This window comes from Hippopotamus amphibius, chromosome 9, assembly GCF_030028045.1.
Source record: "Hippopotamus amphibius kiboko isolate mHipAmp2 chromosome 9, mHipAmp2.hap2, whole genome shotgun sequence".
Classification (NCBI taxonomy): Eukaryota; Metazoa; Chordata; class Mammalia; order Artiodactyla; family Hippopotamidae; genus Hippopotamus; species Hippopotamus amphibius.
In genome coordinates, this window is record NC_080194.1 from 66,768,978 (window position 1) to 66,783,956 (window position 14,979).

Consider the following 14,979-nt stretch of genomic DNA (forward strand, 5'->3'; position numbering starts at 1 on the left):
TATGTTGGGTACAAGTAGAAACTCCCAGTGGAACATATTGCTTTAATATCTGAGGTTAGATTTGAAGAATTTTGTTCATCTGTTTCCACTCAAATATTCTACACTCACACTGAAATAAATATATTCTGAAACTCCATTCCGTAACTATAGAAACCCTGATCTTCAATGTGTTTCAGCTGGGAACACAAAAGAACTCTCAGTTAAAGAGGAGTATGTTGTTAATTATTGATCTATGAATAACTTAGATTTCATAAGCCATTAAGTTTCTGTAGATTCAGGGTTTTTTCCTCTCTTTTTTCTTCCCTCATTTTTGAAATTAGAGCTATCCATATTTAAACAAAAAAATGATACTAAAATAATGCAATGAATATTATTTTAGTTCAACTGTTACTTATTGAGGACTTGTCCTAATGCACTGAGTGATATGTGGACTTGCCCTCAAGGACCATGCAGCCTTGTACGTGCAAATCAAAAATAAACAAAACACAAGGAAACAAGAGATAACACCAACATAGACATACAAATAGATGTCGTGGGACTTAGAGGAAAGAATGATCATGTCTAATTAGAGAGGCTCAAAAAAGAATCAGAGAAATATTTAACTTCTCTTTCCTCTTTTCAACCCCATACTTCAAATAGGCACAAGCCCTGCCAACTTTATGTTATTAGTATTTCTCAAGCCCTTCCCTCTCCTCCACCTCATTATCACTCCTCATCATTTCTTGCCTGGATTATGGCAGTAGCTTCTACATAGGCCTCCTCTTCCCACTGTTCCTTCCCTCCAGTCTATCTTCCTCCTCCCCCAGAGTCATTTGTTTAAAATGCTAATGTAGTCTATCACTTCTCAGCTTTATAGCCTCTAATAAATCATGAGGATTCCAAAGGAAAACCCCATGTCCTTAGAGTAGATGGATACCTTTTATAAGGAAGTCCCACCACCTTTCCAGCCTCATGCCCCTATGCTGTATGTACCCTGTAGCAGAATCTTCCTGCATTCTTTAGCTTGATGCATGTTGTTCATCCTGTCTGGGAGATATTCCCTGAACTTTTCCCACTAACAAGCTTTTCCTCACCATTTAAGTCTCACATAAATTGACACCTCCTCCAAGAAGCCCACCCCCATTGTTTTCCACCCCTCCTTATCTCCCTTCAATGAAATAGCATGCACACATTGCTATCAACAATCTTATCATTAAGCAATATCTGTCTTTTTATGCCTCTGTCCCCCGCCAAGAACACATTACCGTGTATTCATTGAAGTTGTGCTTTTTAATTTGTTTTCTTTGTTCCACAGCACCTTACTTGATACAGGGTAGGCATTCAATAAGTGTTTGGTGAATGAATGAAGGTAAAATAATGAAAACTGTAGAGATGGCAGCAGAAGGACATTGGGGGAAAGGAAAAGTTTAAGATTATCTGTAACATGTTTGGTTTTGAGGTGAAGGTAAATACCCCAGCATTTTTAAAGGGAAGGGAAGAAAAATGAAACAAAAAGAAGAGATACTACGAGAGAAGAGGAGAGTTTACTTAGCCTCCACTTTAGGAATTCATCTCTGTGGACTGTGATTTCTTGAAATAGATTTTGATTGATTCAGGCATTTAAATAACAGATATTGGGGTTTTGTTCTTTCCAAATACGTGACTCTCAGTACATGTAACACAAAAATTGCAAGGAATATGTTAGCAGCTTAGAGATATTATACCAAGACTTTTTATACTGAACAAAGGAACAGAAATATTTTAAAACACATTTGATTTGAGCTGTAGGATAAGAAGAAGAGGTGTTCTTCATTTGATAAGAAACTTAATCATAAATGCCTTGCCGTGTGATAGGCTTTTTATTTTCCATTTTCTTTAGGGTGGAAAGAAAGGAACGTGCCCGATTGAAGACAGTGAAGTTTAATGCAAAACCTGGAGTGATTGATTCAAAAGGGGTAGGTACAAAATAATCGAACCATTAAGTTTTCTCGGTTTCCATGGATTTAACTATAATTAACATTTAAGCTTTCAGTAACAGAGTATGGAGCTACCGGACAGTAGAGCACTGTTATAAATGTATTGCTAAAAGCAATGATGTAATTTCTGATGAAGTAAATTTATGGTAAATATATTAAATATTGGGGGTAAAGCTGCCAGTGGTCAGCAGAAATGATGTGTTATGAAGGTGATGTAATGACTATATTGAAGAAGAAAAAAGATAATTTTGGTGTTTTTATTTCTTTACTTTTTGTCTTTTAAACTAAATATTCTAAAAGGATAGGTTCCATAAAATATACCTGCTCATCATAAAATATGTCTAATCTTTTACATATTACAAAGTCAGGAGTGATCATGGAAATATACATATGGATCATCTAAGTGAATACACGGATTGTTGTGACAGACATAGAAAAGAAGAAAGTTAACAAATGAAATTTAGAGTTATGCAACCATCACCACAGTCAATTTTAGAACATTTCATTGCCCCATAAAGAAATCCTGTAGCAGTCGCTCCCCTCTCCCTCGACCCCAGGCCCTCCCCATCCAGCCTTAGGCAGCTAGTAATCTACTTTGTCTCTATAGATTTGCCTATTATGGATAGTTCATACAAATGGAATTGTACACCATGTGGTCTTTTGTGACTGCTTTTTTCACTTTACATAATGTTCTCAAAGTGCCTCTATGTTGTAGCATGTATAAGTACTTTTCTTCTTTTCACTGCCAAACAATATTCCGTTGTATGGATATACCTCATCTAATTTATCCACTCATCAGTTGATGGACGTTTGCGTTGTTTCCACTTTGGGGCTATTATGGATAATGTTGCTGTGAATATTTGTGTACAGATTTTTTTGTAGATAAATACTCTTATTTCCATTGGGCATATACCTAGGAGTGGAGTTCCTGGGTCATAACGATAGCTCTATATTTAACATCTTAGGGAACTGCCAGACTGTTTTCCAAGGTGGCTGTAACATTCTTCATTCCCATCATCAGTGTATGAGGGTTCCAGTTTCTCTACATCCTCACCGATAATTGTTATTATATGTCTTTCTGCTTAAAGTCATCCTGTTTGTTCTGAAGTGGTGTCTCATTGTGGTTGTGATTTTTATTTCCCTAATGACCATTGGTATTGAACACCTTTTCATGTGCTTATTGACTATCTGCGTATCTTCTTTTGAGAAATGTCTATTCAGATCCTTTGCTCATTTTTAAAATTGAGTTGTAGTTCTTTGTATATTCCAGATTTTAATCTCTTATCAAATATATGCTTTCCAAATATTTTCTCCCATTCTGAGTTGTCGCTCTTGATAGTGTCATTTGACGCATAAAAGTTTTTAATTTTGACAAAGTCCAATTTATCTATTTTTTCTTTTTACTTGTATTTTTGGTATTATATCTAAAAACCAAGGCCATGAAGATTTATGTCCAATTTCCTTCTAAGAGTTTTATAGTTTTAGCGCTTAGATTTAGGTGGTTGATCCATTTTGAATTAGTTTTTGTATACAATATGAAGTAGGGTTGCAATTTCATTCCTTTGCACATGAATTGTTTTCTTAGTTTTATTTTTGGATTGTTCATTGCAAGTGTATAGAAATACAATTATTATGTATATCAATCTTACACCCTTCTACCTTGCTGAATCCATTTATTAATTGTAGTAACTTTTTGGTAGATTCCTCAGGATTTTCTATCTAGAAGATCATGTCATATGTGAAAAGAGAGAGAGTTTTACTTCTTTCTTTCCAATCTGGATGACTTTTATTTCTTTATTATAACTGATTGCCTTGGCTAGAACTTCTAGTACAGTGTCAGATGGAAGTGGCAAAAACAGTCATCCTTGTCTTGTTTCTGACCTTAAGGGGAAAGCATTTAATCTTTCATATTAAGTATGATGTAAAGCTTTTTAAATCTAGTATTTTTAAGTGATAGTACTAGTATCTTAGTGCTATATCATAAAATACCTTTCCCCACCTTCTGCCTTACTGTTCTCTTTCTCTTCATCTCCTTTCCTTTACTTTACTGTTCTAACAATTTTGGCTTGTGAACATCACACAGAACCATAGTTTAGGTCAATAGATATCCCCATGGAAAATGAGAAGAAAAGCTCAGGAGTTTTGAGCCCTAAACCAGAACACTGCCCTTTGTATTTTTAAGTAGAAGTGCCACTGGGCAGCCCAGTCATTGACATAATAATTTACTTTCCCCTGAAACAGTCAGGTGAAATGGGAATTTATTTAAAGATGGTGTCATTCTTAAAAAAAAAAAAAAAAAAAAAAGTCAGGCTATATGTTACCACGCATGGAGTCCTTTCAAGCAAATACTGCTTCTGTACAAAGGGGTAGGATTTTTTCAGTGATTCTTGGTGAGAATGTGAGGATATATTTCCTGCTTGTTTCCTATGTATAGTTGGGTATACATCAGAGAATTTTTGTTGAATACCTGCCATATACCAGACTCAGGATTAGAACTTGTAAAAGATACAAAGTACAACATAGGCCCTTCCCCTGAAGAGCTCCTAACATCAATTAGAGCCCAGATGTCTTTTTGATAAGGCCAAAACTTGTGGTTCTTTTAATCATATTGTTAAATACAATTAGGTATGAGCCAGTGAATAGAATATAAATTCTAGGACTTGAATGACTACTGAAGGAGAGGCAGTGATCATGTGGAAAGGGAAACCCTGGAATGGAAGTCATGAGAGTCAAGTAGCCTGGGTTCTGGTTTCAGTTCATTACTAAGTCACCACTGCTCTTTGGACCTCATTAACAAACTAGCAGCTTTGAACTACATCAGGGATATCAAGCAAGTTTCATCTTCTATGCAGACCAGTGAGTTGATGATTTCTAACTACAATATTGAGTTGAAAATGATTCTGAGGCCATATATGACCTCAGCAGGGGAAAAAAAGAAGTGTCATGATTGATTAGTTATGCCTAGCACAACATTGGGAATTGTTCTCTATTCGAGGTCCCCAGATTCAGTGATTTTTAAGGTGCCTTGCAGCAGTAATTCTCCATGAGCCTATGAATTAAGAAATAACCCAAAGTTTTCTAAGTCCACATGAGAACAGTACATCAATGTGAAGACTCTCGCCCTGAAGTAGAAAGCAAAGGACAATTAAGAGAAAGTGCGCTGAAGAAAGGACAGACCAACTCTGTGGAGAGTTGGGAAAGTCAGGAGATGTCACTCACTCTGAACCTTGGACAAGGACTACAGAAATAAGTCATTGTTATAAAGGCCTCAGTCTCTGGGACCCTGGGGTAAACTCAGCATAAACTGAAGAGGAAAACTGGGATGAGAAAGAAAATGGGATATTTTAAGTAACTTTATCATTAAATGGCATTCACAGAGCATTGTGAGATGTTGGGGATTCAGAGTGAAAGCCGTAGTCACTGCCCTGGAGAATATTAGAATCAATTAGCATGTATAAAGCAGGCTGTGACAAGAGCCTTATTAGTAGTATGTACAAGAGCCATGGGGATTCAAATTAATGGATGTGGGAATGACCAGAGAGCATTCATAGAAGAACTTGGACTTTAATTGGCCTATCAGCGCTTAAGTTACTTTTCCAGAATTCTTCACTAATTTTTAAAAATTGAATGCTGTAAAACACCAGCTACTGTGCTAGGTGCCTTGTAGGGCAGCAGAATGATTAAAAAGGCAAAGTCTTTCATACCATGGAACTCACAAAGAGAAATATAAGCAGGCAAATAATGGCGATACAGTATCACTGATGAGCCCCATAAATTTAGGGAATTAGTCTCTATTTTAAATATCTGGAGATTACACCTCAGGAAGATTAATTTACCTACGATCACACAGCTACTAAGTACAAAAGTCAGGTTTAAATTCAAATAATTTTGACAGGAGAACGTGTGCCCTTTTCATTTCTTCACACTATCCCTTATTCCATTGGAGGTCAGAAGAAGGAGAAAGTTACTAATATGCCTTGGATAAGAAAGAAGACTTCAAAGAGAAGGTGATATTTGAACGATATCTTGAAATTTGAGTGAGGTTGCCACACATAGGAAATAGCTTGAACACGAAGATAGGAACAGTAGGCATATTGGAGTAAGGCCAAGCAGATCAGGGACACCAGATGGGTGGTGTGGATGGTGTGGTGGGAGTTGTAGCTAATGAGGCTGGCCAGGAAGATCCGGAAAGTTGGGAAGCTTGTATGGAAAGCCTGACTATAAGCTTTGATGCTTACTGAGTTTGCAGAGTATCCGTGAGGAAATCTGAGGCTCTCCATTCAAAACTGTCCATTTGCTACAAATGAAATGCCCAAGCTTTCTGTCCACTCCATATGCCTTCACAGAATTTGTGTCTGTACATGCAAAGACAAGTGGACAGTTGTGTCAATAACCAAGATAATTCCAGCCTACCCAGACCCAAGCTCAAAGTGGCCATCTGTTTGGATGGATCTTCTTGAGAACTGTCTCAGTTCTCCAGATCTTAGTGCACACAAGCTTTCCTGAGAATATTAGCTAAATATCTAATGAGTCTCCATTCAAACTAGCCTCTGGTGAAAGCTTAATCACCACCTTAATTTCTTTCATTTTTCTTCTACCTTTTTTATCAACTTTCAATCAGCTATTCTGTTATTTATTGAGACATTTAAAAAATTGTATAATCTTCAGAATCAACCTATTTTGCATTGAAAAATCAGTGGTATTAGTGATTTATGCTAAATTTTATTTTTATTTAAAAATCCCTATAATTTAAAGAAGGGAAATATATGTCTGAAAGAGTATGAGAGAACTATTAATATTCTTATTAAATGTCAGCGATGTGCAATGTATAAGGGTCCCCTTTTCATTGTAAATCCTTTCTAAAGTTAAGGTAGGCTGTAAATAAATAACTAGACCTATTTAGCCACAGACTGATACAATACAGAGGTAATAGGTGTTACTCAAAGTAGTAGGAACATGCATTGTAGAAACCTAGACAGCTTACACACTTCTCTTTTTTTTTTCTTTAAAGAACTTTCGTTGAGATAGTTAACATACAATAAACTGCATGTATTTAGAGTGTACAATTTGGTATCCCAATCTCCCAATTCATTCCCCCCCAACCCTCCCTGCTTTCCCCACTTGGTGTCCATATGTTTGTTCTCTACATCTGGCTTACACACTTCTCTTAATCACCACAACAAAACTTGAGGGAAACCATTTATTCCCTCTTTATAGATTTAAAGAAACTGAGGCTTGGAGAGATGAAGAAATCTGAGCCCATGTCTGATTGATTCCGAAACCCGTAATCTGTTTACTATAGGGTGCTCTCTCCCCTGTTAAAACCATGTCGCATTTGTGCATTTTAAGAAAAATGAAGAAATAAATTAAATTGAGTTTAGCTTTGTCAAAAACTAACTTGGGCTTAAATTCTAAAAGGGAAGAGCTGGTTTCCTCGATGATGTGCATCTTGTGTATTGAGAACATTTCTGAAGGGAGCTTGGAGGCTGCACATTTTCTCTGTTGTGGTCTGCCAGAGTAAAATAAAGTCTTGGAAAACATGTTTCACTTATTTAATAAACCTTTATTAGATGCCTATACAAGGCAGCTTGCTGGTCAGTGCGGACCAAGATGAGTTAAGTCATGGTCACTGCCCTCAACTAGCAGGGATACTAGGGGAGGAAATGCGTCCCCGCAGGGAGGAAGTGATTCATACTAAATAAGAGGGACAGGAAACTTGCTCTGAAGTTCAGGCTCCCCTGAACTTGATTATAGCTTGGAAGCTGGGGGGATTTGAATTTGGGGAGCCTTGAAAGATTAGTAAAACTTGCAAGGAATTTGCAGTGGCATAGGAATAAGATACAGGACACATAGAAAGTAAAACATGGTTTACTTTCACTTCAAGCAACAGTGGATGAAGAATGGAAACTCAGAACTGGAAAGTTAGACTCAAGTTAGTTCTGGTGCTTTAAGTTTTCCAAGAAACTTGTACTTTATCCTGTAAACAGTGATGAATTGTAACAGTTGTGACCAACTCAACCTAGTGATTTCCTCTGGGTTCCACCCTTAATGTACCTGGATTGCTGCCCATGTGTCACTCCCAGGCAGAGCTCCAAACTTACTCATCTTTGTACCCCTAGCACCTAGTGCAGTGTCTATGAGACACATATTGACTGCTCAATCCACCCTTTCTAGAGGTAAGGTAAGTAAATGATCAAAAGTAGGTTTCCAAGAGATCAGTGTGGCAACCATGGGAAAGACAGACTGGAGGGGAGAGAGACCAACAGTGGGAGAAGTTGGGATAGCTAAAGCAGTATTCTGGGTATGAGATTCTGAAAAGCTGTATTTCAAACAGTGGCGAAAGGAAAGGAAAATAGGAGGCTGTTGATTAAGAGATCAGAGAGGACCATCATCCTTGGAAATCTGACCTAATATTCTGTTTCGTTTTCTAAAGCCTTGAGCTCCCATTCAGAGGGGATGTTGACTAGGAGAGGGGACATGGGGCAGAGATGGAACTGTTGGTGACAGGATCATGGCAGTCTCCCTGAATCAGACTGGAGTTGGCATTAAGAAGCCTCTGTTCTATTTCATATACTCTTAGAAATTCTCAGACGGTCATTGGATCCTACTATATCATTTACAGCTGAAGAAACTGAGAATCATTTTTCTGAAACACACAGAGTTAGTAGCAGAGCCTGCCATTAAATCATTTATCAAAAAAGTGACTTGACAGTCAATGTTTTGTTAGCAAGATAGGGATTATGTTTGCTTCACCAGGATGAGTTATGAGGATTGCTTTTGTAAACAGCTTCAAAGTGACATTTTGAGTTTCAAGGAAAAATCATTACTGCCCTCAAAAAAAGGGAAAGCTTCTTAATAGAGCTAGTTTTGGGGTGGCCAGAGCCCAATGAAGAGCTCAGATGTCCAGAGTGACCTAGAGATTCAGGGAGGAGGTGTGAAAGGAGAGCCATACTGTGCCTCAGTCCATGGCCATCAGGAAGGCAACATTTCCGCTCAAAGTCCATAAACTCAGAACAGGTTGTTCTTCACTTTCCTCCTCTAGGCCCTCTACCAGTTTCCCAATTGGTTTTCCTGGCTGTAGCCTTTCTCCTCTGATTCTTTCCCCATACTGCATGCAAGGTGGTTTTAACCAGACTAATATTTTTACATAAAGGACCAAGACAGGGTTGTGTCCAGGGAATTCTGCACTGTTACCAGCCCAGCCTGGGAAGAGCTGCTAACTCACTATTTTTTCCTTTGAATGTGATAACCACATTTGTCCAAACCTTGAGCTCCCACGTCCTGTGAGAGCCATATGGGCAGCACACGGATAATTCTCTGATTAAAGAAATGCTAGTGGCTTCACTGCAGGTGGGTCTCAGAGGAGCCTACAGTTGGGTTTCCTTCTCTGATACATGTAAGGAGGGTCCCTGTCTCAACCTTGAAAGCCAGCTGAACTCAATGGACATTTTTTAATGAATAAATACACGTGATTTTACTTATTCCCCATAGGGTATTTGTCAAGTTACTAATGAGGAAACTGCTAGTCTGTGGAATGGAACGGAGAGTAAGTCATGTTCCTTATGTATTTCTATGCATATTTATTTCTTGGCTCACCTCTCTCCTAGGTCCAAAAACTACCATTGTTGAAACAACCAAGTTAATCTGCACCCTTATATACCAAATGTAGTATAATTTATAACTGACAAAATCTGTCCACTACACATGTATACATATTCATTTTTACAGTGTTTTAGTTTGTTCAGTTCTTCTACCTTAATTATATTTTTAAAACACTTTTTTTTGTTGTTTTGTATATGCTGACTCGAATGTGTTTGATCAACCTCAACCCAAGGAGGAAACAAGCACAAAAGTTGTAAATTTTTAAAAATACCTTTGAAATCCAATGTTATCTTCCTTGACTAATTAGGCTAAAGCTTTCACTTCCTGAATGTTGGAAGGATATGGTAAATTGAAACATAACAAATTCACTTGCTCATGGTGTTTCCTCCTCTCTAATGCTTTCAGTTTTTTAAGTTTTAGTTTAACAGACGTTTGTTGAGGCCGTACTATGTGCCATATACTGATTTAGGCAATGGAAGCACACCATGAATAAGACAGGGTTCCAGCCTGTAGGAATCATAAGATATTCTGTGGAGATAAACATATTAGCAAATAACAAATAGAATCTGCTAAGATAAGCATATTAGCAAATGACAAATAGAATCTGCTAAGCGTTGAATGGGAAGTGAGGCCAAGATGCTATTTGAACTCAAACCTGGAATACTTAAGCCTCTCTTGGAGTTCATAGGCAAGTTCCTAGAAGAGATAATGTCCCAAATGAGCCTTGAAGGATTGGTAGAATCTACTGTAAAAGGCTGGAAAGACTCCTGTACTTTGTAGGCAGAGGGGAGGGCATGTAAAGACAGGAAGCAGCCCAGTGTGTGCAGGGAAGCCAAAGAAGCCTCATGTTACTTAAATACAAGAGCTTAAGTACAAAGTTGCAAGACTCAGCCAAGAAGGCAGAGGGGAACTCAGGACCCAGATCTCTAGGGCAGTGGAGAAGCTTTGGAGGATTTTAGCAAGATTAGATTAGAATTGTAGCAGATCACTCTCCTGCTGTGTGGAATAAATTTCCCAAAGGAGGCAACCCTAGACAGCTGGGGTCCATTTCAATAATGCAGCTGAGACATGGAGACAGCCTGACCTAGGACCACAGAGTAGCAGCAGAAAGGAAAGAGAAGACCAGAAAATATTTCGCAGGAAAAAAAAAAAAGTGTACCCTGGGACACCTAGATCAGCATCAGTTGAGGCTCTTTACTAAAAATGGAGATGCCCAGGCTCAAACCCAGCCATGTGGAATCAGAATCTCTAGGGATGGAGATAGGAAAGCTGCATTTTAACAAGCTTCCAGGAAAATTCTATAGGTTTGCTAAAATTTGAGATACACAGGTGTAGCGGAAAGGTTTGATATCACACAGAATGACCAATTTCTATCAGAGTTATCATAATATAGCTAAGTCTCAATCACCTGATACATAAAACTGGAAATCATATTAACAGAGATAATATATAAGTACCTAGAAATACTAGTCAATACCCCCCCCAAACACACACACACACACACACACACACACACACACACACACACACACACACACACAGTGTGCTATGGACAGAGAGGAAGGGAGAGTTGACACAGGGGTGATTCTATGTGCTTGCTGGCTTTACGATTAGGCAGGAAGGTAGAGGTGGCAGCAGGCTGATCTTCATCTTACACTCCTGTTCCTGCCACTGACTGCAAATCAGGATTCTTTCTGAGTTCTCTACCATATTGTGTAATTACCTGTGGAAAATTCTAGAACAGACTTGATCATTGCTTATTGCATTGGAGAACTGCTGGATTCTATTCAGTACTCCAGTTACTCTGAACATCCGTAGACTGTCTTATGTTCTACATGTTATTTTTATAGGCATTGCTCACTTGTGTCTTATAAAAATTCTTAATATTCCCATTTTACAGATGAGAAAACTGAAGTTTAGGAAGGATGAATAACCTATCCAAGCTCATAGAGCTAGTAAGTGGCAGAGCTGGGCCATGTGTGATGACATATTATGTGAGCAGAATAGAATAATTGATTCTTTAAGGCATTTTTATGTAGGAACTCATTCTAGATGTTATTAGCATAACTAATTCTATTTAATTAGTGATGCTAAGGCTAAAGTAATATAAATAGGAGATGTATAATTTGTGGTTATATAAATAACAAGTATAGTTTCATCAGATGAGAACACTGAGCTTTTGTTCAATTTTCTTCCTGCTATTAATTCAGGGTGTTAAGTATTATGCAGAGAATTTGGCTCAAAACCATTTCTACTTCGGGAGTTATTCATGAATCAGTTCTGGTTCACTACAGGGCTTCCTTTAACCTGACTCTTTAAGGTAAAAGACCTAGAGTCACACCTTAGAGCTTACATGTTTCACTTGCAGAAGTTTTTAACTTCCTAAAAGCTGAAATATCAATACTGAAAGATAAAGATGCAGATGCCACTGTCCAGTCATCTGACTTCCTCACTATAGTAATTATAGCCAGAGTCTCATCAAGCAAAAGTAGTATATCTTGCCTCTTTGCAACTGTACACTGCGTTTATATGTGGGTAGAAAGTCTTTTTTCTTTTTAATGACAGATCATGTAATGTCTGAAAAGTTTCCCCAACAGCTTCCAGTATGTTCCTAATATTCATTAAAAAATACCTAAATACTTTACCCTTTTATTTTAAAAAATAGCCTCTGAAATTAGACTGCCTTGGACTGTATTCTTAGCTATGTGATCTGGAACTCGTAGCTTCTTGTTCTGAGACTCTGATTTTTCAACTGTAATAAAATCTGGAAAGTAGGTTGCAAGTTCCTTGAAGGCAGGAAATGTGATTTATTTAAGGCCTAAAATAGTTCATGGCCCTCAACCAATAATTACTGAATTAAATAATGTGAGAATAAAGAAGGTGATGTATTAGGAGAAAAGGTATATAAATTAGAGGGTATAGCCTATATAATTTTTGCTGTAGTTTGTGAATGGAGAACCAAACAATTTATTGTTGCCTTTAAAAGTAGGTTCTCTTAATCTGAGTGTTATTTCCTTTCATTTCACTAAATAGGTTTTGAGTATCCCTTATGTACAGGAAACTGCTCTGGCCACTGAGTGGGGACATGGATAAGTAAGGCCCCACTTCTGCTATCCCAGAGCTTACCTTCTAGTACACGGACACACACACACACACACACACACACACACACCCACCCCAGTATAGCATAAGGTGAAAAAAGTTTAGTGAGAGATGTACGAAGTCTTAATGGAGATCCAGAGGAGAGAAGGGAGGGCCAATCTGAGTGAGAGCAATGAAGAAATGATTCCAAGAAGAGGTAGCATTTTATCTAAGTCTATAAGATTTCAACCACTGTAGAATAAGTGTAGTTTTCACACTTAGAAAATAGTAGAAGCAAAAGTAAAGGAGTAGAGGGTGTGTGACAACCAGCAAGTAATGTTTGACTGGAACAAAGAACAGACACAGGGAGGCAGTGGGGGAAGTAAGGTTGGAAATGTATCTTGAGGTCCGATGATAGGAGGTATTGAGTATTTCATTAAAAAGTTCAAGGAGGCTGTTCTTTGGCTGTGGGACAGAGTAGTGACAGCATTTGTTTGTGAATAAAGACATTGACTCTTGTTGCTGGGAGGATAGGTGCTGGGTACCTGGGAAAGACTGGAGTAGCGGGCATCTTGGAGGAAGGTGCTGGAAGGACTCAGGTCACAGAGGCTTCTTAGCGATTGAAAGGTCACAGATAGCAATAGTGCTTAGCAGAGAATGTTGAAAGTGTCATCCGTGAACATATGGGGGATCCCGAATGAGTTACTAATTGGTAGAGAAACGGGTAAAGGCAAATCATGCAAAGTAACTGTGCCCATGGATGACAGTGGAAGGCAGCATGAACTTGGTAGAACCCAGACTAGAAATTAAAATTGTGCACATGCTTTTAGGCCTAGCCTCAAACAGATATCTGCGTAACACCCCACCTTGAGATGGTTGCCTTACCTTCCAGTGCAAGTTTCCAGCACTAAGTAGTTGCTCTGTGCTGTTAGAAATCAGCACAGTTTATGCGTGGTACTGAAATAACCACTGAATTGAACTGAAAACCAACCAGGGGCAGATTCAATAAAACTGTCACTAAAATAGAGTTTTTATAAAAAATGAAACCAATTTTAGAATGATAGCCAGATTAAAAGCAGAAATGTGTTGTAATGGATCCACTCCTCTGGGATTAAGAAATTCTTCATGGATACTAGTAGTAAGTCTTTATATTTAGAGAACTCTTTGGTATGTTATCCATTTCATAGATGAGGAGGTAGGGACAGAGGATTAAGTGACCTGTCCATAGTCACACAGCCAAGTGTTATCCTCTGAAGGCACATGAAGATCATTTCAGTTATTTAGCAAAGGTTTACAAGGTGTCTTTCATATCCAGCACTGTGCCAGGGTTTGGGGGAAACAGAGATGCATGAGACTTTGCTTGCTCTTGGCAAACATTGGATGGTCTGGGAAGAACTGGGATTTCCTTGGAAGTTGGCATTCTTGGTGTATAATATTCCTCTGTAAAATGGACTAGTAAGAGGGGAGCGGTAAATGTGCTTCATTTACATGTGAGATTAACAAAAAGAGACATAGTATGAAGGATATTTAGTGAAATCAAAGTTGCCTCTTTCGAGAAAAACATCCATGTGTTTTAGCCCACTTGTTATCTATCATAGTGTAATAAACGCCATGAATCTCCCACCTAACGTGAAGGTATGAAACAAAGAAAAGCATTTCATGGCCAAGGATTATGATTTATCAAATTCTGTGCACTTGGGGTCCATTTAGAGAAAAGGGGAAAAATAACTCTTTCCATGAAGCAAAGGCGATTGGTATACATAGGTACCAATGAGGAAGCTCAGGGAAACATCCTTTAATTGTTAGTAGTGATAATGCGAACAGTTTATATAGAGTTCTGAGCAATTTGGGTGACACAACTACCAGGTGAGAGTTTTCCACATCTCAAATTTATTGCAAGCACTTGTCAGTCTGCGTTACAGCCTACCTCTCTTGAAAAGAAGCAAAAAGCTTGCAGAGTGCTGTTTGCCTTTCATGTTTTGACAACTTCATAAATATTTGTGAAGATTTTGTTACTACTTGTTGAAACTGGTATTTGGGCATTTTTGATGTGAATGGTTGTTTTCCTGGAAGGTCCCAGCAAGCCACCGTTTCTCTCTGTAATTGGCTTGTACTCACCTGCCACGAAGAATTAACACCTTAATGAATTTGGAGCACGTGTTCAACGTGAATGATAGAGCTTGTCGTTCCTCGTTTATGGAGGAAGCATCCTGTGAACACCTCCCATGCCCGCAGGCCGTCGTGGAGGTGGTGTGTTGGGACACAAGCCCACATTGCAGTCAGAAAATAAATACATGAATTTGTGATTGCTGCTCAGCACTGTTTATGACTGCGCTCATTG

The 14,979-nt window shown here is 38.3% G+C and overlaps 1 protein-coding gene across 7 annotated transcripts in view; it reads left to right on the forward strand.

The window, feature by feature from the left end:
- DLG2 (discs large MAGUK scaffold protein 2) overlaps positions 1–14,979 on the forward strand; it is a 1,973,535-nt gene that overhangs the window by 1,912,008 nt on the left and 46,548 nt on the right. For all 7 annotated transcript variants that reach the window (XM_057748299.1, XM_057748301.1, XM_057748302.1 and 4 more), the window contains one exon: positions 1,859–1,934. In XM_057748299.1, the coding sequence (XP_057604282.1) occupies positions 1,859–1,934 (76 nt within the window). The remainder of the gene's footprint in view (positions 1–1,858; positions 1,935–14,979) is intronic.